Consider the following 21615-nt stretch of genomic DNA (forward strand, 5'->3'; position numbering starts at 1 on the left):
GCACCATTCAAACCAGCGGGAAGGCAGACCGTGTTGTGAGCGAGCATGAGGCTTTCCAAATGAGTCAGACGTGAGTAAGTAACAGTAGGGAAGTGAAGTAACAGGCCACGTAATTACTCATCTGTTCCAGGCTCATCTATAAGTGGGAAACAGTCTCTTAAGAATGTAATGTATCTGCTGCGCTAATAATGAGTGTGAATGATTCAGTAGGCTAGGCTATGTTTTGCTTTGACCTGATGGAGCGAACTCGAAAAAATGGAGAGAAAAAACACGGATGAGAAGATGTGCCATGTTCCCGAGAAACAACACAGGTTTGTAAAACAACATGACCTGCTGAAGCGTTCTCCTTCAACCAGCATGCTAAAAGCATCACTTTCATTCCCGAAGACCTGCGCGTAACAGGTCTGGATTCATGCGTAGGACAGAATCGCTTCAGAGAGCAGCAAAGGGCTTGAGTTTTACTTTCAGAATTAGTTCATATAAGCATGAATTCATGCTCAATAAGAGGATATGTCAATCTACACAACAGGCCTCCCTGGGAGGAATGAATTTACTTTTGCTGCTATACATATTGGATTCATGCCTTCTTAATATATGCCGAAATCTGACCCGCCGTCTATAAGCGACAGCCATTTTGTGAGTCTTCCCTCGACCGAGGAGGCAGAGAGAGTACGAAATTACAACCACACACAAGCAGTGTTTTATGCCCTTTTTTCAGTTCTCTGAATTAAAATGCTTCCCTCATTCTCCCACTCCGTGTATTCCCTCATCCATCTCCCTCCATCTTGTTGGGCCAACATGCTTGTCCTTAATTTGCCTCCCCTGCACAATCCCTCATTTTTCCCTCTCTCTGTGAATCATCTACTTGCATACTACACCCCTCCCCCCATCTATCGCTTTCACTCCTTTCTTTTCCTCTCGCTCTCTTTTCCATCTATCCTCCTCTCCATTACACATTCATCACTCGCTCTGTCCTTTTTCTCCTTCATCACATTCTGACGTCTCTCGCATCAACTTTCCCATTCTTCTCATCTAACAAATCAAAGTCTATCCCCCACCCTCCTCTCTCCTCATTACAATATTGTGGAAAAAGGGGAAAAAATCAACAGATTTGAACAGACAAATCAATCATCAGGTAATAGCCTCTTCGTTCGCGAGATCAAGATTACCGGCTGATGAATGAATATGCTCACTCTTTATTTTCCTCTAAATGAGCCGCTGTCTCTAAGACTGTGGCATGGCAGTACATACTGAAGCATGTTTGCTGCCTCTGCTTAGATTTAATTTGTGTTTATCTTGCAAATTGTGTTTTATCTTGCAAAATTATCTGTTAATACCGTGGTTCCCAGGTGAATTCTAGACTTGGAAAAGTGCAAATTTAAAAAAAAAAAAAAAGAAGTCATAGGGTGATCAAGTAGGCTATTGTTGTGGCCTTGATATGGAAGTTTGTTTCCACCACGGAATAAAAAAAAAAATACAAAAGGTAATTTTAAAAAGTATAAAAAGACTTTTTATCTTGCATTTCTGACTTTTTTGTCGCAATTGTGAGTTATAAAGTCCAGTTCTGAGAAAACAAGTCAGCTCACGATTCTGACATTTTCTTGCAGTTGTGAGTTTATATCTCACTGTTCTGACTTTATAGCTCACAATTGTGCTTTATATCTTGCAATTCTGAGAAAAAGTCAGAGCTGTGAGATGTTAACTCGCAATTGTGAGAAAAAAGTCAGAATTGCGAGATAAAAAGTCGTAATTATCTGTTTTATTTTTTAATTAGCAGTGGGCATGCCTTGAAGGTTGAAAGGTTGAAAACAACTGTGTTAATATCTATTATAGTTCATGCAAATTATATTTTTAGTCACACTACACTTACCAGAAAGCAAAGTTCATGTAAATCCCAAAGTATGAAGTATACATTTTTTTCTGATATTTCTCTTTAAATTCCTTAATAAAAATAAAAATAGAAACTGACACAATTGTAATGATGAATGCAGAAAAATGAATGCATCACAGCTCATTTAATTTAGTCTTGGAAGATAATGATGAGAAATAATCACTAGGGGTGTAACAATATATCGTGTCACAATATATCGCAATACAAATAATGCAACAATATGTATCGTGGATAGTGACAATCGTGTATAGTTCACCCAAAACGAAAATTACTGTGTGAGAAAAGATTCAAGTTTACAGAGTTTTACTGTCATTACTACATTAAACTACTGTTGAATATAATGCACAGTAATGCAGTGGGGAAATATTTGTGGGTCCTGATAATGCCAAATGTCTATCTTACCATTAAAAAGTGGCCTACATTATTTTAAATATATCTAGTCAATGACAGAGCGCAAGCATATTCGTATTTGTCTGTATTTTCAGCTTCAGAATCATAAAAACTATTCTGGTATCAACACTGTTGTGTGCATTGGGTTACTAGCACCAAGTCCAAGCCTATTCATTTCCACTCCCAATGTAATACCAAATTTAGCATTTTAATCAACAGTTAATTTTTTTTGTTAAAGTGTTAGTTCACCCAAAAATGAAAATAATGTCATTAATTACTCACCCTCATGTCGTTCCACACCTGTAAGACCTTCATTCATCTTCACAAATTAAGATATTTTGATGAAATCCGATGGCTCAGTGAGGCCTGCATTCAAAGCAATGACATTTCCTCTTTCAAGATCCATAAAGGTACTAAAAACATATTTAAAACAGTTCATGTGAGTTCAGTAGTTCTGCCTTAATATTATAGAATGACGAGAATAATATTTTTTTAATATTAAGGCAGAACTACTGAACTCACATGAACTGTTTTAAATATGTTTTTAGTACCTTTATGGAACTTGAGAGAGGAAGTGTCTTTGCTCTCAATGCAGGCCTCACTGAGCCATCAGATTTAATCAAAATATCTTAATTTGTGAAGATGAATGAAGGTCTTACGGGCGTGGAACGACATGAGGTGAGTAATTAATGACATTATTTTCATTTTTGGGAGAACTAACCCTTTATCCTTTTACCACGTCTTGAAGTTTCCCTATAATATTGTATCGTGAGTTCAGTATTATGATATATCGAATCGTGACATGAGGGTATCATTACATCACTAATAATCACATATTGAAATCTCTGACATTTGAATGCAGACATGGGTATTCTGCTAACGTGTGATGTTGAGATCTCTATAGAAGTCTTCTCTATATAACTATAGAGGAGATACATGTAAGATGACAATATTTTCTCAAAAGGAAAATCTGAGACTTAAGCAAAAATTCTCTATATGTCTTCCAATAAAGGGGAACTCTGTCATTTTTGTTTGCATTCAACAAAAATACCATTCATTTCTTGAGGTGTAAAACTTTTTTTGCAAAAATTAGTGAGTACAATTTAAATACATGTTCTTTATGATTTTTATTCCCTTTGGGATTTTACATACTCAATTCAAATATGCATACTAAACAAATGGCTGAAAAATTAGACTATTCTGATTTAAGTAACAATGCACAGTAGCACAATTTTGATTTGCACTGATTTGAGTGTGCATGGTTTTGAGTGAGTGTGTGTGTGTGTGGACATTGGTGCCATGGCTGAAGGCATACAGCGAGACCTATATTTCCCTCTCCAATGATCCCCTTCTGTGGCCAGGAGGCACAAACTGTCAGCTCTGAAATAGAGTATTAAAAGGAAGGAGAGATATAGCTTTTGCATCTAAAGCGTATCTTTGTTTCCTCTATACAGCTTGAAGCTCTATTCACACTAACAACAGTGACTTGCAGCAAAAAATGACCGGAAGTAGTTCATTTTTAATGGATGTTTTCAATTCATTGAATGGAAAAAAGGCTTTATAAGGTATAGTTCACCCAAAATTGAAAATACTGTAATCATTTGGTTTGATGCATGCAACACCATGTCTGAGATTGTGAAATCGTTTGTGATAATTGTTCTACTAGTTTGAGATACAATGCATTATTCACTGCTGCAATTTATATGTTTATTTTCTTTGCAAAATGTAAACATTTCGCAGCAAGAAATCTTATTTTCACCTGCAATATACATTTAATTTGTGGTCATCAAAAGCTATGGCCAGTTATGCACCCCTCCAGCAAGAAACAACAATCCAGCAGCCTGGTGACCTCCAGCAACAAAATCACAGTCAGTATAAAAGGGGTTTAAATCTTCACGTTATTCTCTTTGCATGGGATCTCTCTTTTGGATCCGTCTCTCTCTTTCTCTAACCCGGATTGTCAATATCTGCATCATGCTGTGAAACATGATGTTAGGTATTAGCCTCTTGCTGTGTACCTGTCAGTGTCTGTCTGCCCATCTCCAGCCTTCTCTATCCTGCTACCTCTCCTTTTGACACCTCTCTCAGTCTTTTCGCTCTCTCTATTCTTATTCCCCGTCGCTGGCTGTCTATCCACCCATATCTGTTTTTCTCCCTCCCTCTGCTTCTTTCTCTCTCTCCTGTTGTGGTGATCAAACGTGCCTTGTGTGTCTCTCTGCAGTGCTGTGTGATCAGAGTGGAGAGTGAGCAGAAGAGAGAGAGACTGTGTGTGTGGTTGATTTCTCCGAGACCCGAGGAACATGCTGTCCCCTTCTGGCTGGGAATACTAAAGGCACAATCCCACAGCTGCTGCCTTTGTGTCTCCAGCCCCTGACCACACTTATATAAGCCCAGACCACAAAGCCAACTGTCCAGCAAGCCTAAAATTCAGCATGTCTCTATCATCCATTCAAACAGTCGGGATTGAGATGCGACACAGAGCTGTGCTGTGTCTGTTTTTGGGGGTGTCTCGAGCCTGTGATGCTCATAAAGCAGCTGGGATCTGAGCTCAGCTGAGTTCACCCAGGTCAGTCAGAGTTTAGGAGACTGGAAGATTGAAAAGCACAAAAAACAGTGGTATACACCGATCAGGCATAACATTATGAGCACTGATAGGTGAGAATAACAATGATTATCTCTTCATCGCGGCACCTGTTAATGGGTGGGATATATTAGACAGCAAGTGAACATTTTGTCCTCAAAGTTGATGTGTTAGAAGCAGGAAAAATGGGAAAGCGTAAGGATTTGAGCGAGTTTGACAAGGGCCAAATTGTGATGGCTAGACGACTGGGTCAGAGCATCTCCAAAACTATAGCTCTTGTGAGGTGTTCCTGGTCTGCATTGGTCAGTGTCTATCAAAAGTGGTCCAAGGAAGGAACAGTGGAGAACCGGCGACAGGGTCATGGACCAAGGCTCAATGATGTACATGGGGAGTGAAGGCTGGCCTGTGTGGTCCGATCCAACAGACGAGCTATTGTAGGTCAAATTGCACAAGAAGTTAATGCTGGTTCTGATAGAAAAGTGTCAGAATACACAGTGCATCGCAGTTTGTTGTGTATGGGGCTGTATAGCTGCAGACCAGTCAGGGTGCCCATGCTGACCCCTGTCCACCACCGAAAGTGCCAACAGTGAGCATCAGAACTGGACCATGGGGCAATGGAAGAAGGTGGCCTGGTCTGATGAATCATGTTTTCTTTTACATCACGTAGATGGCCGGGTGCGTGTGCATCTCTTAACTGGGGAACACATGGCACCAGGATGACCTATGGGAAGAAGGCAAGCCGGCGGAGGCAGTGTGATGCTTTGGGCAATGTTTTGCTGGGAAACATTGGGTCCTGCCATCCATGTGGATGTTACTTTGACATGTAACACCTACCTAAGCATTGTTGCAGACCATGTACACCCTTTAATGGAAACAGTATTCCCTGGTGGCTGTGGCCTCTTTCAGTAGGATAATACGTCCTGCCACAAAGCAAAAATGGTTCAGGAATGGTTTGAGGAACACAAGTTTGAGGTGTTGACTTGGCTTCCAAATTCCCCAGATCTCAATCCAATCGAGCATCTGTGGGATGTGCTGAACAAACAAGTCCAATCCATGGAGGCTCCACCTCACAACTTACCGGACCTAAAGGATTTGCTGCTAACATCTTGGTGCAGATACCACAGCACACCTTCAGGGGTCTAGTGGAGTCCATGCCTCGACGGGTCAGGGCTGTTTTGGCAGCAAAAGGGGGACCAACACATAAGAGGGTGGTCATAATGTTATGCCTGATCAGTGTATATGGTGTGTTTATATAACCATTCAAAAGTTTGGGGCCATTCAATTTTTTGTTTTTGAAACAAGCCTCTAAAGACAGTAATATTGTGAAATTACAATTTAAAATAACTGTTTTCTATTTTAATATATTTTAAAATGTATTTATTCCTATGATGTAAAAGCTGAATTTTCAGCATCATTACTCCAGTCTTCAGTGTGTTTATATATATATATATATATATATATATATATATATATATATGTGTGTGTGTGTGTGATATTATATTAATATATAATAACAAGTAAAAATATATGACAGGCAATGATGTTTTAAATAGTATGTTTTTCCACCTTTTTTATAAAAACAAAGGCCTCTTCTGATTTGTTTTATTGAGTGTTTTTTTTTAATTGGCATTTTATAGCTAGAATAATGCTGCCTTCACCTGTTAAGGGAAATTCCCTACTTCCCACTTTTTAAGTCATCTTACGAGCTCGTCGCATTGAATGCTGGGTTCACACCAAGTCATAATTACAGTGGTTTCGAGATGAAAACACGTTAGGTGTGTTCAACTTGAAGTGGTGCTGATGAAGCTGATTGAGGATGTGAAAGCTTTTTACAGCGGTAAATTACTGTAGGCTAATTACAACATTGCGTGAACTCACCTTTGAAGTGGAGGACACCGGATTTATTCTTGCCTATTTATTGGGAAAATCTTATTAAAGCCAAAATGATATTTAACGCCCATTCATTGACAACCATATCCATGGGTTTCAAAGACGTCACTTCCGCTATGCCCGCCGCCATATTTGTGTCCGAGATGGCAACTAACACAGCAGCGCTCATTTATAAATGTTTTGCGTTACTTTTTGAGTGCTCGCTGAAGATAATCATCAGTACAGTAAAGCTCTGCTGGTTATTTACCTCAACAAAACACATCCTTTATGAGATTAATCAGATATTTATACTTCATAAATTTAAGTTAATCAATGTTAACTCCAGTAGTACGCTCATTTGTTAAAACAGCTAACAGCACAACATATCCCAGACATATTGTAAATTTGTTTTGAACCTTCTGAGAGTGTTTCGTTGGCCTTGTTCTGGTGGTTGTAGCTGCTGTCACCATAGACTTAAACAGAGCGCGCAGCTGTGACCGGACACAAATATGGCGCCGATAAAATGGATAAACATCTAGATAGTAAGCTTGCTGGCAATTCTGGAATTTCAGGCAAATTCAGGCTATTTTTGCTTTATATAAAATGTACAATATGCTCTTAAAGATTATTTTTATATATATATGTAGCCTAAATATGCACAATTTTAACCATAAGAAAAGGCGATGTAGCTGTTGTGGAAAAAAATTATTAACCCTCTACCGCATAGTGTTGCCATATGGCAACATACACTTTGTGTTCATTTCCTTGCCACTATCTCTTTAAGAGAACATTCTCGTTTTTTTTGTTGGTAAGAGAAAACTTTAGTTTAGCCAATGATGTGCTTTGGCGATTTTCTGACAGACTGCCATCTCTTGTATGTAGTTGCTGAAAGCAAATTAAAATGTCAGTAACAAACAAGGACCCGCCCATGTCACATTCACAAAAAAATTGTTAACATCATCTCAGGTAAGTTATGATAACATTCACCACTCAAAAAAAATTCATGAAATTAGTTTTTGGTAAATCGATAAAATGTCTGTGTTGCCAAATGGCAACACTGTGCAATAATGGAATGGCATTATTATAATAGCTAGCAAAATTTAGCTGCAGTCTGTTAAGCTATAACAATAAAAACATTAATCATAACGTTGATTAGTCGTATGTCAAGGACTGCCATAGCATTTATATTATGGATTAAATCAACATCAGAGATCTGCCACCACAGCCAGTACTACTGGCCCAGACCTACCACTGGCCTACCATGGTGTCTCAAAAAGACAGGTGCAAGTGGATGTAAGTGTATTGTTAGGGTGAAGAGCACCAAATGTGATGTGTACATGTGTCTCACAAGTTTCATACAGAAAAAAGGTGACGTTTCAAGGATTATGGGGGGTTCATGTTCATAACCTTCCTCTCATAAGATTGCGTAATGTTGAATTTTCATGAACTACAATATTTTTGGTTTTGTGTCAGGGTGATTCTTAGACTATGGGCACTTTTATGTCCTTTGATCATATTTTAAAAAATACATATATTTTTTGACAAATTCTTTTTTCTTTGTCAAACTATCAACAAAACCACCTTTAAAAAAATTTACTACCTTTCTATTATGATTTTTTCATACTTTCCAACCTCCTTATAGGTGTCAAAATCACTGTTTTCTCCTTGTCCCACACCCAGACTTTTAAACTTCAACAATGAAAATACAGTTTAAAAATATGATTTATCTGGTAACTATTAATGTACCTGAATTAAGCACTAGTAAAATAATTAAAATACATTATCGTATTTAATGTGAGACTACTATCAATATTACTTTTTACACAAAATATAGCTGTCACACAGTATTGGTGTCATTTCCACCACAATGCTGTAATGTCCCTTTAAAAAGTTTGTGTGAAAGATTGTTTAGGTGGTTTCTGTGGAAATGTTCAGTGACATCAGAGCACATGTTGGACATGGAGGAAATTTTAAATTTTCATCAACAACAAATGAAGAAAAATCAAGGTAAATATTGCTAGATCAGTAAATATATTTATTCTACGTCATTTCCAAACATGCTGTACCTTCAAGGGTGTTTTTAAAAAGCTAAACATTTTAAGTTAAATAAGAGTATTTTGCGTACATGAAATGCTAAGTAGTAATTCAAAGTGAATCAGTGAAGCTATCTTCCATTTTTTCACAAAAAACTACAGAAATGTAATTTCCACCACAGTCATTTCCACCACACTGCCCTCTGTGGTGGAAAAGACAGCATGTGGTGGAAATGACATTTATGGTTAAGAAGTACAATTGATATGGATAGTGGGAGTATAGTTGTGTAATACTTTTTATAACAATACACTTTATTGCCAAAAGTATTAGGACACCCCTCCAAATCATTGAATACAGAAGTTCCAGTCACTTTCACTTTCACAGGTGTGGGTCACTTCTAGGAGCTCAGTGAACTCGAGCGTGGTACCGTGATTGTGCAATAAGCGCATTTGTGAAAATTCCTCACTAGTAAATATTTCACGGTCAACTGTTAGTTGTATCATAACAAAATGAAAGCAATTGGGAACAACAGCAACTCAGCCACGAAGTGGTACAGTAGGCCACGTAAAATAACAGAGTGGGTCAGCGCGTGCTGAGGTGCACAGTGCACAGAAGTCGCCATCTTTCTGCAGACTCAATAGCTACAGACCTCCAAACTTCATGTGTCCTTCAGATGAGCTCAGGAACAGTGTAGAGAGCTTCATGGAATGGGTTTCCATGGCCGAGCAGTTCCATCCAAGTCTTACATTACCAATGCAATGCAAAGAATCGGATGCAGTGGTGTAAAACACGCCGCTGCTGGACTCTAGAGCAGTGGAGACATGTTCTCTGGAGTGACGAATCACACTTCTCTGTCTGGCAATCTGATGGACGAGTCTGGGTTTGGTGGTGGCCAGGAGAATGGTACTTGCCTGACTGCATTGAGCCAAGTGTAAAGTTTGGTGGAGGGGGATTATGGTGGGGGGTTGTTTTTCAGGGGTTGGGCTTGGCCCCTTAATTCCAGTGAAAGGAACTCTTAAAGCTTCAGCATACCAAGACAATTTGGATAATTTCATGCTCCCAACTTTGTGGGAAGTTTGGGTATGACCCCTTCCTGTTCCAACATGACTGCGCACCAGTGCACAAAGTAAGACCATAAAGACATTGATGAGTGAGTTTGGTGTGGAGGAACTTGGCTGGCCTGCAAAGAGTCCCGACCACAACGTGATAGAACACCTTTGGAATGAATTAGAGCGGAGACTGTGAGCCAGACCTTCTTGCCAACATCACTGCCTGACCTCACAAATGTGCTTCTAGAAGAATGGTCAAAAATTTCCATAAACACACTCCTAAACCTTGCTGAACAGCTCCATATTAAACCCTACGGATTAAGAATGGGATGTCATTAAAGTTCATAAGCACTAAAGGCAGGCGTCCCAAAACTTTTGGCAATATAGTGTATGTTACAATACTTTTTATATTTATAATTATATTATGATTTTTTATTTCTAAATTATATTACGTTTATATTAATTGATTTCATTTTTTTCTATTTTTAAGATGCCACCTAAGACAACAAAAGAAAGGTCACAGGCCTATGGGGACAAAATAAAAGCTGACCCTATAAAATATGAAGGAGAGACTTAAAAGAGACAGATCTGTCAAACGCTCTCTCTCACACACATGCAAACATACTCACGCATTCAAGGTGCTCAAAATTTTCCACATTCCACACCTCCATTTAAATGATACAGTTTCAGGTGTTCTTTACAATTACTCTTTACAGAAAATAAGTATTCATTCAAGAGACCAATAAGAACATTTCAGTATCAAACTCTCACAATTATATAGCATCATAATTATCTCACAATGTTGAAATTTTGATGCATCATTTATTGCTTATATTTTTGCCTTGCCATCATTTGTGTGGGTTATTTACAGTATGCACTGTAACTTTCATCTGTGAGACAAATCTTGTTTTATACATCAAACTCAGCACTACGCTAAAACAGGTGTGGTTATGTTTAGTGATTCTGTGAATTGAGTTTAATGAGTGTGAAGACTTTAAGTTTTTTCTAATAAATATTTCTACTGTTTCTCTACATTCACATTAACTCATTGTCATTTCCACCACACCCTGTCATTTCCATCACCACACACATTTTTAAAAACTATTAAAAAAGTTCTCATCACACATTAAAAATGTATCCACAATTTATGAGATCATGCTCTACTTAATATAAAAATTATAGTTATTTATTTTCTAATAAACTCTTACCCAAACCAATATTAAATTTCAGAGTGTGACAGGTGTACAGTTCAGCATTTGGTCCTTAGGGCAGTTGATTTTATCTCATTGGCAAATGTATAATTAATGTACATTGTGGAAAAACTGGTAAAAGTTACAAAAATGATCTTAGATAATTCTTAAGTGGCATAAGTTATTCTATTTTTAAATAATAGCTGTATATTGAGATGTGGTGGAAATGACATTTGTTCATTGCAGGTCGGAAAAAATGTAAAATATTAACAATTTCTCTTGTAATCTAAGTTTGTCCTCTTACAGACCTTAAAACTAGAGAAATTATTTAAACTTAAGAGAATGTGTTACATGACTTTTGAACAAGTTTATTTTATTCAACTTCACAAGGCTAAAAGTGCCCCTAGTTGAAGAAACGCCCGTCAATGTTTTATGATACATGGTGAACAGTATTAGATTTGTTTTTAACTGTCTACATTTGCAATTTAAATAATATTCACGAAAAACGTAATGAAATTGAAAGAATATAAAGCATTATTCAGCAAAATAATAAATTCCATAAATAAAAGCACAAGATGTTGGAAAATAATTATAAGGTGTTGTTTATATTTACTGCCAAAGCTTATAATAGCACAAATGTATTCAATACAAACAACATTTCTGAGGAAAAATATTAACTATATAGCCTACACTTACACTTATTTTAAGTTATTTCCACTATTGCGCAGTATTGCCATATGGCAACATATTATAAAGTACCTTAAAATATTTTTTTTTTTTTTTCAAAATTTTTTTTACAGCACTTCAAGCTAAGCCATTCTAAGAAAAGAAAAAGAGTCAAATATTTTTTTTTATAAATGTATCATAATGCGTGCGGTAGAGGGTTAAGAATATACTAGTCACAGCAGCAACTGTTCACCCCTCCGCCATGTTTAAAATTTTTGGCCAGAGCTACAACTCGGGAAATTGGGTACCAAAATTATCCCCGAGTTTCCCAATGGTAAATACAACTTGAGAGGGAAAAAATCGTAATTCCAAAATCACGTGAAGGCAGCATAAATGCCCACAGGTAGAGATACAAACCATTCAAATGAAAACCAGTGTTGCCAATTTAGGGATTTTGTCACTAGTGACTTCCCCGCCCCTTTTTAAGACTTTTTTTCAAAAGTTTAGGCACAAATCTAATAACTTCTTGGACAATAAAAGATACTTTGAGAATTTAAGGAATGTAAATTATGACACAAAAGCCAACAAATTCAGCTCTCTCACTCACATAGATGGAACAGATCAACAGCCCGTAGTTAATTAGTAGCTGTATCACCCATTGCCCAGCGCGATGATCAACCCTTTCCTTGTGTCTCTCTTCACATGTACACTGACTGTGGGATGTACTGCAGTTGTGCAAGTGGTGCGACCCTCGCCCTCTAGTGGTTAGGTGAGAAAGTGTGCTGAGCCTTTTTTGCTCAGGAGTCTGGTGATGCTGTTGCTGGCTTTAAGAATGCTGTGTCCATAGGAACCAGCTCAGAATACTGATTCCACAGTGCAGCACTTGTGCATCAGGGCTGCAGTTAGGCAGGTTCTAACCAAGGACTGTCCACTGTCTCCATCTCTCCAGAAAATAAAACAAATGTGTGTTATATTCGGCAATCAATATATGGCAACATATGACAAAGAAAGAAAGAAAGAAAAGCAATGGTTGAAGAATACTCACTCATAATGACAAAAAAAAGTAAACAGCAAAGAGGAGTTTTAAATACAGCCAGATAATAAAACAAATAGTCCATAACCTAAAAAACAAAAAACAATGTTTAGACAGAAATAGAATATGACCCTCCTTAACTAGCTATGCTTTTATTATATTCCAAGAAGAAGCTATAAAAAACGTTTCCAATAAAACCCAAAGCATGTTTTCTTTATACTGCGTAGATGCTCTTGTCTGATCTGTGTGCCTTGTGACACTAGCCTACTAACAGACATGGTCCTATGTTAGAAGTGTATTTGGGCATTACATCCTCCTGAAATGTAAGACAACATAACCGAGGACAAATATTAACAAAAAAAAAAAACCACACATCTTTCAAACATCAAACAAACATCTTTCTGCATGAATCATACACTATATAAACAATGATATCATCGAGTATTTTAAACAGCACGCTTAGAGAACATAAACAATAATGAAGGGTAGTTATGACATGAGAGGGGAAGAGGAGGAGGGGTGGAGAGCAGAAGATAGGGCAGTGTGGGGAATAACTGTTTGCCCTGCCAGAGCTCCTTACATAAGAGCACAGTGCAGAGAGGAGACCAACACAGACTCGCCCCTCGGCCACAATGACATACCGCTCCGGCCCTTTCATCCCTGCACTTCTCTTTTTCCCTGCACACTCCATTATTTTACCTCCCAATGAGGTCTATATAATAACAGGGACATCTGGTCCTCCCTCAAAATAGCGTCTGTATCAGTTACCAGTTAATAGTTATACTAATAAGTAACAACATTAATTTAAAATAAGTATAAAATTTCTTACTATATATTTATAATAAAACTATACTATACAGTTGCAATAAAACAAACTGGAAATAATACATTCTTTCACTTGATTGACTGCTAATAAATAATAATAATAACAATAATCAAATAATTGAACATCATTACATCATTCTTGTAATAACTGAAATATCTGGATATTTAATGCGGGTAATTGCATTAAAAATCGTTGTAATCATGTAAGATACAAATCGTGTATCTTTATGCTATGCTAGTAAGAAAGGTAACTACAATAAACATTAATAGTCATTATAAAGTAGATAAAACTACAAATGTAATGTGATTTTGTAGGAACTGTAATCAGGCACTAAAAGAGTACCCATTAAAAGTTCTTTAAGCAAATGGGATCGCTTGAGGTTCTAATGAAAGCCCAGTTTTGAGGGAGGATCTGATTTATTGTGACACCATTTCAATTTGAACGTCAGCCTTTTTTTTTCAAATCCTGATTTTTTTTTCCTGCACATGTATTTTTTTGCTTCAAAATGTGGTCCCCCCTTCACAAAGCTTTGAGGATATTTTTAAATATATCTCCGATTCTGTCCGTCTAAAGGAAGATAGTCATATACACCTAAGATGGCTTGAGGGTAAGTAAATCATGGGATAATTTTTGAATTTTTTGGGTGAACTAACCCTTTAACAGTATTTTCATGCTGTGGAAACCTTGATGACTTCCTAGACCATCTCATTCTAGTGTTCATTGCTGAGGAGGTGTCTAGCCTAGAAGCCTCAAAAGGTTTCATGATTCTTATATACAGAACCATCTTTCGCCACTATCTCTCTTTCTCTCTGATGCTTTGGTTAAAACGGCCTGTTGAAGTATTAGTATGCCTTTCCCACAAAAAAGACAAGCCGTGACAAAAAAAAAAATGATGACAGCACTCCAAGGTCTAAGCTCATCAAAAAATGAAGGAGCCATCCTTGATACATCCTTATGAATATTGCTGGAAGGGTTGTGGGTGAGGGGCAAGGCAATTCTTGCCAACAGTGCAGAAAATCTACCATGTGAGGAGGAAGAAAGGCCTAAATAGTGTGTGAAGAGCTTCCAGGGTTCTTATTACGCTGTGAAATCTTGGGGGATGCAGTTTTTCAATGAGTCAGTGAGGACAAAGAGTGTTAATTAGGTGAGCTCCCTTTGGACTGTCGTAAACAAAAGCCTCAATCCAAACTTGACACCACCAACGCTCAGAGAAGGATGCTTGCTCGGTTCTCAAGGACAAAAACTACAGGCCTTGCGAAACTATTGTCGCTTGAGATTGCTATAGCAAAATTTACACATGGAAAACAGACAGGGGTGCAATGAAAGTTCTTGTCCAACTGTGATGTAATGGTGGGATTGGGTGGAAGGCCAGAGGGAGTGGAGAGAGCCAGCTGTTTCTTTGGTGTGGGCATCTGGGCATGAGTGCTGTGGGGTGTTGTGGTTAGACAGATGAATGTGACAAAGGAAGGTAGAATTCCTAACACTGCCTCATCAGTACCATAATCTCTTATTACAATGAAGCTGCTGTCAGTTGGTGAGCTAATTAGTTTTAAGTGATTTTGCAGATTATACACCTGCTTTGAGAGACATGCTTGTCAAATATGGAACAAAAAGTAGCACATGGAACAAGCGTTTTGACAAAAGGTACAAGCTGAGATTTAGTGTGGACTTTTCCAGCCTCATTCTGAATAATCTTTTGTCCTCCAGGAGCCATGTGAATGTACAATACTAATTAAGGTATATACACAGCTTTCATTATCGACCCAGCACCTGAAGGCCACGGTTTTTGCTGAGTCAGGGACATCTACAAGGCTGCCATTGATCCACTTCCTGCTCTGCAGCATTGCTTTCCTGGAGCAACCCTTTACAAAAGGTCGTTCATAGAAAACAAAGTTAAACCACATTTCAAGGTGAAAGCCATTTGGGTTGAGTCTATAGATCTAAAATTGCAACTTCACATTTTATGATTTGGTTTGTTTTAATGGACACACAGCATTTCAATTCTGTGTGATAAACTTGAAGCCAGCATGAAAGCCCTTGTGCTAGTCTTTTCCTCCCTATTGTGACAGTAAAGCAGCTTAAACTAGAAAAATGTTGTGGACTTGATTTCATCAATTGGAAAACTGACTGGATTATGGTTTGCTACTGCTGTGAGTTAATACAAAAATTACAAGTCACAAATTCAAATGGTTAAGGAATTCATACAAGTATTTTAAACCATGCCTATGAATAAACTGTTTGAAAATTAAATAGATCTAGAGAACCACTGAATACTGTTGTGGACACAGGCCTTTGAGTCAAAAAGGTTTAAAACCACTGCAATAACTGAACAATTGAGAATGCAGTTAACCTCTCCTGAAAATACTAATATATATATATATAGAAATCAAGTCAAAGACATTGGTTTGTTTTTTTATTAAACAACTCTGCAGTACTGCATGACAACACCAGACAGAGCAGAGCACATTTAGGACACCTCCTCCTTGGCAAGACGGTCTTTCTTGAGGGGTCCCTGTTGACAAGGGGTACAGAGAAAGAAAAAAAATTAGATACCAGCTAAGTCAAATGAGAAATTAATGTTTTAAGTATAACAGGAGTCATGTCATCAGAGAGTGAACAGGGAGAAGGCACAAATGAGGCACCACTCCCCTGCCTCACTGTGTTTTAATTTTGCACTGGAATGGAACCCAAATCTCAGACTGATGGGCTGAAACAGGTTACGAACAGTGCACTGATGTGCAGAAGATCATGAGCTGCATTTTACCACCACTCCAGATTAAACTTCTACATGCTAGATATAGAGTGCTGAAAATTCACAACATCTGCTCTGACTCGGTGGCCCCATTTCTCAAAGGTTTTCAGTTGTAGGCAACAGAGTATGCACAACCTCATTCAAGAGGCCCATTACCTCTACATTATCGGTCTAAACACTACCAATTAAAGCTTCTTTAAAGTAGACAGTCTGGCATGGTGCACATCAACCACAGAGCAGCGATGGCTGTCAACACCTTGGCCCGTCTTACCATGCACTGACATCCTGTAGACTTAGGCCTGGCCTAATTCTGTCTGACATTTTTGTACTGCAGTCCAACTCTGAGAGGGTGCTCAGGTCACAGCAGGTTTAAGGTACTGAGAGAAACCATTGAGTCCTAAAGTCATTCACTCACCATGAAGCTTTTCTTCTCCTCGATGGTCTGGAAACGTCCATGACCGAACTTGGAGGTGGTGTCGATGAATTTGAGCTCGATCTTTTCCTGAGCACGACGGCTGGTCTGGACCAGAAGAGACTTGCGCAGGGTCAAAACCCTCTTCTTGGTTCCAACCACACAGCCTTTCACCATGAGGAAGTCATTAGTCACTTCACCATAATGCACAAAGCCACCCTGAGGAAACAAGAGTCAGTTTAAAAAGTGATGACAGTCTGAAGTAACAAAATTACATAAGAGACATCTGCACACTCACCAGGGGGTTGATGCTCTTGTTAGAGAGATCATAATCAGTAGAGGCGTTGCTCTTAACTACTTTTCCATCCTTGGTGTGATAGCCCACACCAATCTTGTAGACCTAAAAAGACAAAACGTCATGAGAAACAAGACTTGAGATTTAAAAATAAAGGTGATCCCACAGGAGTGCTTGGGTCCATTTCTGAGGCCTCACCTTCTTGTTGATCTCAGTGCGGTGGTGGTAGCCCTTCTGACCGGCACGAGCCACAGAGAAAGCCACACGGGCAGGATGCCAGGCTCCAATACAGGCCACCTTACGCAGACCACGATGAGTCTTGCGGGGCAGCTTCTTTGTGTGCCAACGGCTTGTCACACCTACAGAAACACTTTGATCAGAAAAGGCCTCTTTGAAGCGCATTTGCTTATAATATGGCAAGTGTGCTGTCAGAAGGAAGGCAGCATGGGAAATTTCCTCATGAGTTTCGGGCGCCATGCCTGACGCGTTTAATCCATGTTTTTCATCATTGTGCACAATGCTCGTCAAATCAAAATTAAGTCATGAATGGACAGATGTTGAACGAAAAGCCATCCAACCTACCCTTGACTCCGTGACCCTTGGTAACGCCGATAACGTCAATCATCTCATCCTGAGAAAAGACATTAGAGATGGGAACTGCCTGCTCAAGCTTCTCTCTGGCCCAGTCAACTTTATCAGCGATGGAGCCTCCATTTAGTTGAATCTCCATCAAGTGAGCCTTCTTCTGTCTGAGGGGCAGCAGACGCATCTAGACAAAAAAAATAATTTAGTAAAGCCCCCCCGTGACAAAACATCCAATTATAAAACATGGATGAAAGTCTATTATTTTACATTTATACAGTTGTGTTAAGCAGGAATATGCTAAAATGCAATATTTAGCTGCAAGTTAAACTACTACATTTAAAGAGGCAGGTTAAACATAATTCATAATTATACAATGTGATATTTGAATTGAACAACAAAATCCAGACAAAAAAAAAAAAACCCACCATGAGACTAGTGGTTTGAACTCACCTGTGTGTGGGCAATGATGCGAATAATCTGGCAGTACTTCTTCATGGAGGCAAAGTCTTTCTCCAGCTGTTTCTTGCCATCCTCATCTTGCCACCTCTTGCAGTACTTGGTAAAAGCCTTCTTCTTGGACTTGTACCTGAAAGTGGTAGATAAGGGTGGGGGAGAAGCACAAAGAAAGGTTGGCACAGCCCCTTCATAGCCCAGCGGGCCAGTGGAAGGAGACGGTGCGTAGCTGCTTTGCCCATCCTCACGGTAAAGGGGAGGCATCAACAGCATTAGGTAATTTCAGCTCATGGCACAGTTTCTAAGGAGCCCTTTCCACCGGCCAGAGGAGCCCGGAGCTCATCAGGGCACCTGGCACCTGAGCGGAGCTGCACCACACCGACACATTAGATTGGCTCAGAAAAACATGACTGTTTTATCTGGCCAACTACTATCAGCTCCAGACTAAACATGCAAGCATACATTTTTGAAAGCAAGCCTTACCAGTTCTTATAGAAGCGACGCTTGCACTCGTCACTGATGTGCTCTGCAAAGATGGTCTTGAAAGAGCGCAGGCCACGTGGGGTCATGACGTATCCAACAACACCCACTACAACCATGGGAGGAGTCTCCACAATGGTCACTGCCTCAACCACCTCCTTTTTGTTGACCTCTGATAAGCACAAGAAACAAGCTAGTCAGTCAACTGCAAACAATAAGACTTGACAGGTTTTAAACACCAAGCTACTTCATCGCAGAATGCAGGTTTAAAAAAAAAAAAACCTTTGATTTTAAAGTTATGCAGCTGCTCTCAGTACTCGACATTCAGCAGGGGTTTAAGGCCCAAATATGTCCGCCCGTCGAGAATTTCATCACTGGCAGGCACACAAGCAAAGTAGACTACTTTTTTTACATGCAACAAGTTCTGAACATGTAAACCAACTCACTTGAGCCAGGTCTGTCAACCTCACGGACGATGTGGGTCATACCAGCCTTGTAGCCAAGGAAAGCAGTGAGGTGAACAGGCTTGCTGGGATCATCTTTAGGGAAACTCTTCACCTTGCCACGATGACGTTTGCACCTCTTGCGTGGCAGGAAGCCCAGAGAGCCGTGGCGTGGGGCCGAAAATTTACGGTGAGACTACATAAGAAAGAAAAAGTTATTCAACATGCATTCTAAATGTTAAAATTGTTCAAACAGCAAAAGTTCATAACTTTACAGCTTGTTTATGATGGATACACACTTTAAAGAACATACCACTTTTTGAAAATAGGCTCATTTTCCAACTCCCCTAGAGTTAAACAGTTGAGTTTTACCATTTTCGAATCCATTCAGCTGATCTCCGGTTCTGGCAGTACCACTTTTAGCATTGCTTAGCATAGTTCATTGAATCTGATTAGACCGTTAGCATCCCACTCAAAATGACCAGAGTCAATATTTTTCTCATTTAAAACTTGAGTCTTCTGTAGTTACATTGTGTACTAAGACCGACGGAAAGTGAAGAGTTGTGATTTTCTAAGCCGATATGGCTAGGAACTATACTTTAATGCCAGCGTAATCAAAGGAACTTTGCTGCCGTACCATGGGTGCAGCAGGCGCAATGATATTATGAAGCATCTCAAACGTCTCCATGGTTTCAAGGCACACTCCCTGTGCAAACAGGGGGTCACAGCCGCTGCGTAATATCATTGCTAATGGTCTAATCAGAAAGTGCGTCCCAATTCGCGTACTTGTGCACTATTCTATGCCGTTTTTAAGTATAAATAGTGCGAGTAGTGCGTTCACACAAATTCCCCCAAAAAAGTGCACTTTAAATACCCGGATGATGCACTTAATGGAAAAAATGAAGTGTGGAATGTTGGACACTTCATGCACTCAACTGTCGCAGCTTTACGTAGTGGAGGGGAAGGGAGGATCGGACTCGGTTGTTAAATGACAAAATAACCTTATAAAATTCACACACTACATGGATGAGTGCATAGTGCACAAGTACATAGTGTATAGAGAGTCATTTGGGACGCAACTAGAGTCAATGATCTATGCCAAGTTATGCTAAAAGTGGTTCCGCCAGACCCGGAGATCGGCTGAATGGATTCAAAAATGGTAAAAAAAAAACGCAGCTGTAACTCTAGGACAGTTGGAAAATGAGCACATTTTCAAAAAAAAAAAAAAAAAAAAAAAAAAAAAAAAAAAAAGTCTGGCTAATTTGGGTACATTTACATTAAAGTACACTTTAAATAAATCTTTAAAACACTCCTAATAGAACCGATGTCTTAAGGGGCAGTTCAAACAAAACACGTTTTTCCCATTCATTCCTCCGCCCTAGTTTTCCATTGTTTTACAATGCAAACATGTGCGCGTCTCTTGCAGCGCTCAACTTTACAAAAAAAGTGTGTCTGAATACCTTGCATGCTAATTGAATTACATCATTTACAAATAAGACTCCTGAATTGTACTCGTTAAATGTTTCCTTGGAGGGAAAAAAAAATCGTTTTAGTAATAAAGGCGATCTTAAACTGAGGGAGTCGCCATATGCAATGGGAACATATAAAGCTTGCCATAAAAGACAGTGCAAGAAATGACTGACTGGCCCTTTAACGCGTGGCTGTAAAATTGACTCGGGCACTTCGTTACAGGCCCAACAGAAAATCGCAGAAAGACACAAAACATAACGAGAACGGCGCAACATCATAACGTAAAGGACAATATGACAAGCAGAAAGGCTTATAATAGTGCACTCGCAGCTTCACCTTTCCTAAACCGCATTTAAGCGTAAGAGCTCAAGGCAAAGGACGCTGCCATTTTCCCCCACGGTCAATCACACACCATGTGCAAAACACTCAGGCGCAGAGACTGAAATCCCTAAACCAAACATTTGTTTACCTTCTGTGTTCAATATATTGAGTAGATTGTGTCTGAAATTAGAAGGATGGCTTTGATTTAGGCTGGATTGTGAAGAAGTGTCGAGCACTCACCATTTTGTCTCCGGTCCGCTTGAAAGAGAGCGACTGAGAGGCGGCGCGTCATTATATAGCGAGAGGCGCGTTCGACGCGTGTGCGTCACACGCATACGCGTCAGTTGAGATCATAACATTTATTCATTCTGTTTCAAGATTAATGTCAAACCTCTAGCGTTATGTGTCAAACACATGTAAAGTCTTTAATATGCAACGGATCTTAATGTTACATTTCTTTGCACCCTTTCACATTTCCGGGTTTCTCAGAAGCGGAAGTTGTCATAGTTGGGGAAAATTCTGTGGCCGTGAAAGAGAGAATACAAAAAAAAAAAAAAAAAAAAAAAAAATATATATATATATATATATATATATATATATATATATATATATATATATATATATATATATATTTGTGCTCCCGTGTTCTCACATAGCAAAAGAAACTCAACAACGGTGTTTTCACAACTATCAAAAAGATTTTTAAAAAATAGAGAGAGATTGATTGACGACAGTGAGAGAGAAAGTCACTCCCATAGCTGCTGCTGGACGTTAGAAACACCCTCACAGGCTAACATTAGGTTTTTGTAATTTGGGGATGTCTTAAGTGTTAGGGCAGTAAAGATTTCTATCCATTTCAACTCTGCTTTAGTGTT

At 38.9% G+C, this 21615-nt stretch overlaps 1 protein-coding gene and 2 non-coding genes across 3 annotated transcripts; all 3 read right to left on the reverse strand.

Annotated features, from left to right (window-relative positions):
* Positions 1-15929: 15929 nt before the first annotated feature.
* On the reverse strand, positions 15930-21117 carry rpl3 (ribosomal protein L3). Its single transcript, XM_067381912.1, has 9 exons — positions 20981-21117; positions 18953-19145; positions 18510-18678; positions 18024-18159; positions 17571-17757; positions 17187-17347; positions 16992-17093; positions 16697-16912; positions 15930-16041 (listed from the first exon to the last, which is right to left on the reverse strand). The coding sequence occupies exons 1-9, from the start codon at positions 20981-20983 to the stop codon at positions 15997-15999; spliced, it is 1212 nt and encodes a 403-aa protein (XP_067238013.1). The 5' UTR covers positions 20984-21117; the 3' UTR covers positions 15930-15996.
* LOC137018243 (small nucleolar RNA SNORA54) lies at positions 16127-16261 on the reverse strand. The gene has a single exon (XR_010894871.1). It is a non-coding gene; the product is annotated as a small nucleolar RNA SNORA54 (small nucleolar RNA).
* Positions 17410-17505, reverse strand: LOC137018244 (small nucleolar RNA U83B). The gene has a single exon (XR_010894872.1). It is a non-coding gene; the product is annotated as a small nucleolar RNA U83B (small nucleolar RNA).
* Positions 21118-21615: the final 498 nt, after the last annotated feature.

Source organism: Chanodichthys erythropterus, chromosome 3 (genome assembly GCF_024489055.1).
Source record: "Chanodichthys erythropterus isolate Z2021 chromosome 3, ASM2448905v1, whole genome shotgun sequence".
NCBI lineage: Eukaryota > Metazoa > Chordata > Actinopteri > Cypriniformes > Xenocyprididae > Chanodichthys > Chanodichthys erythropterus.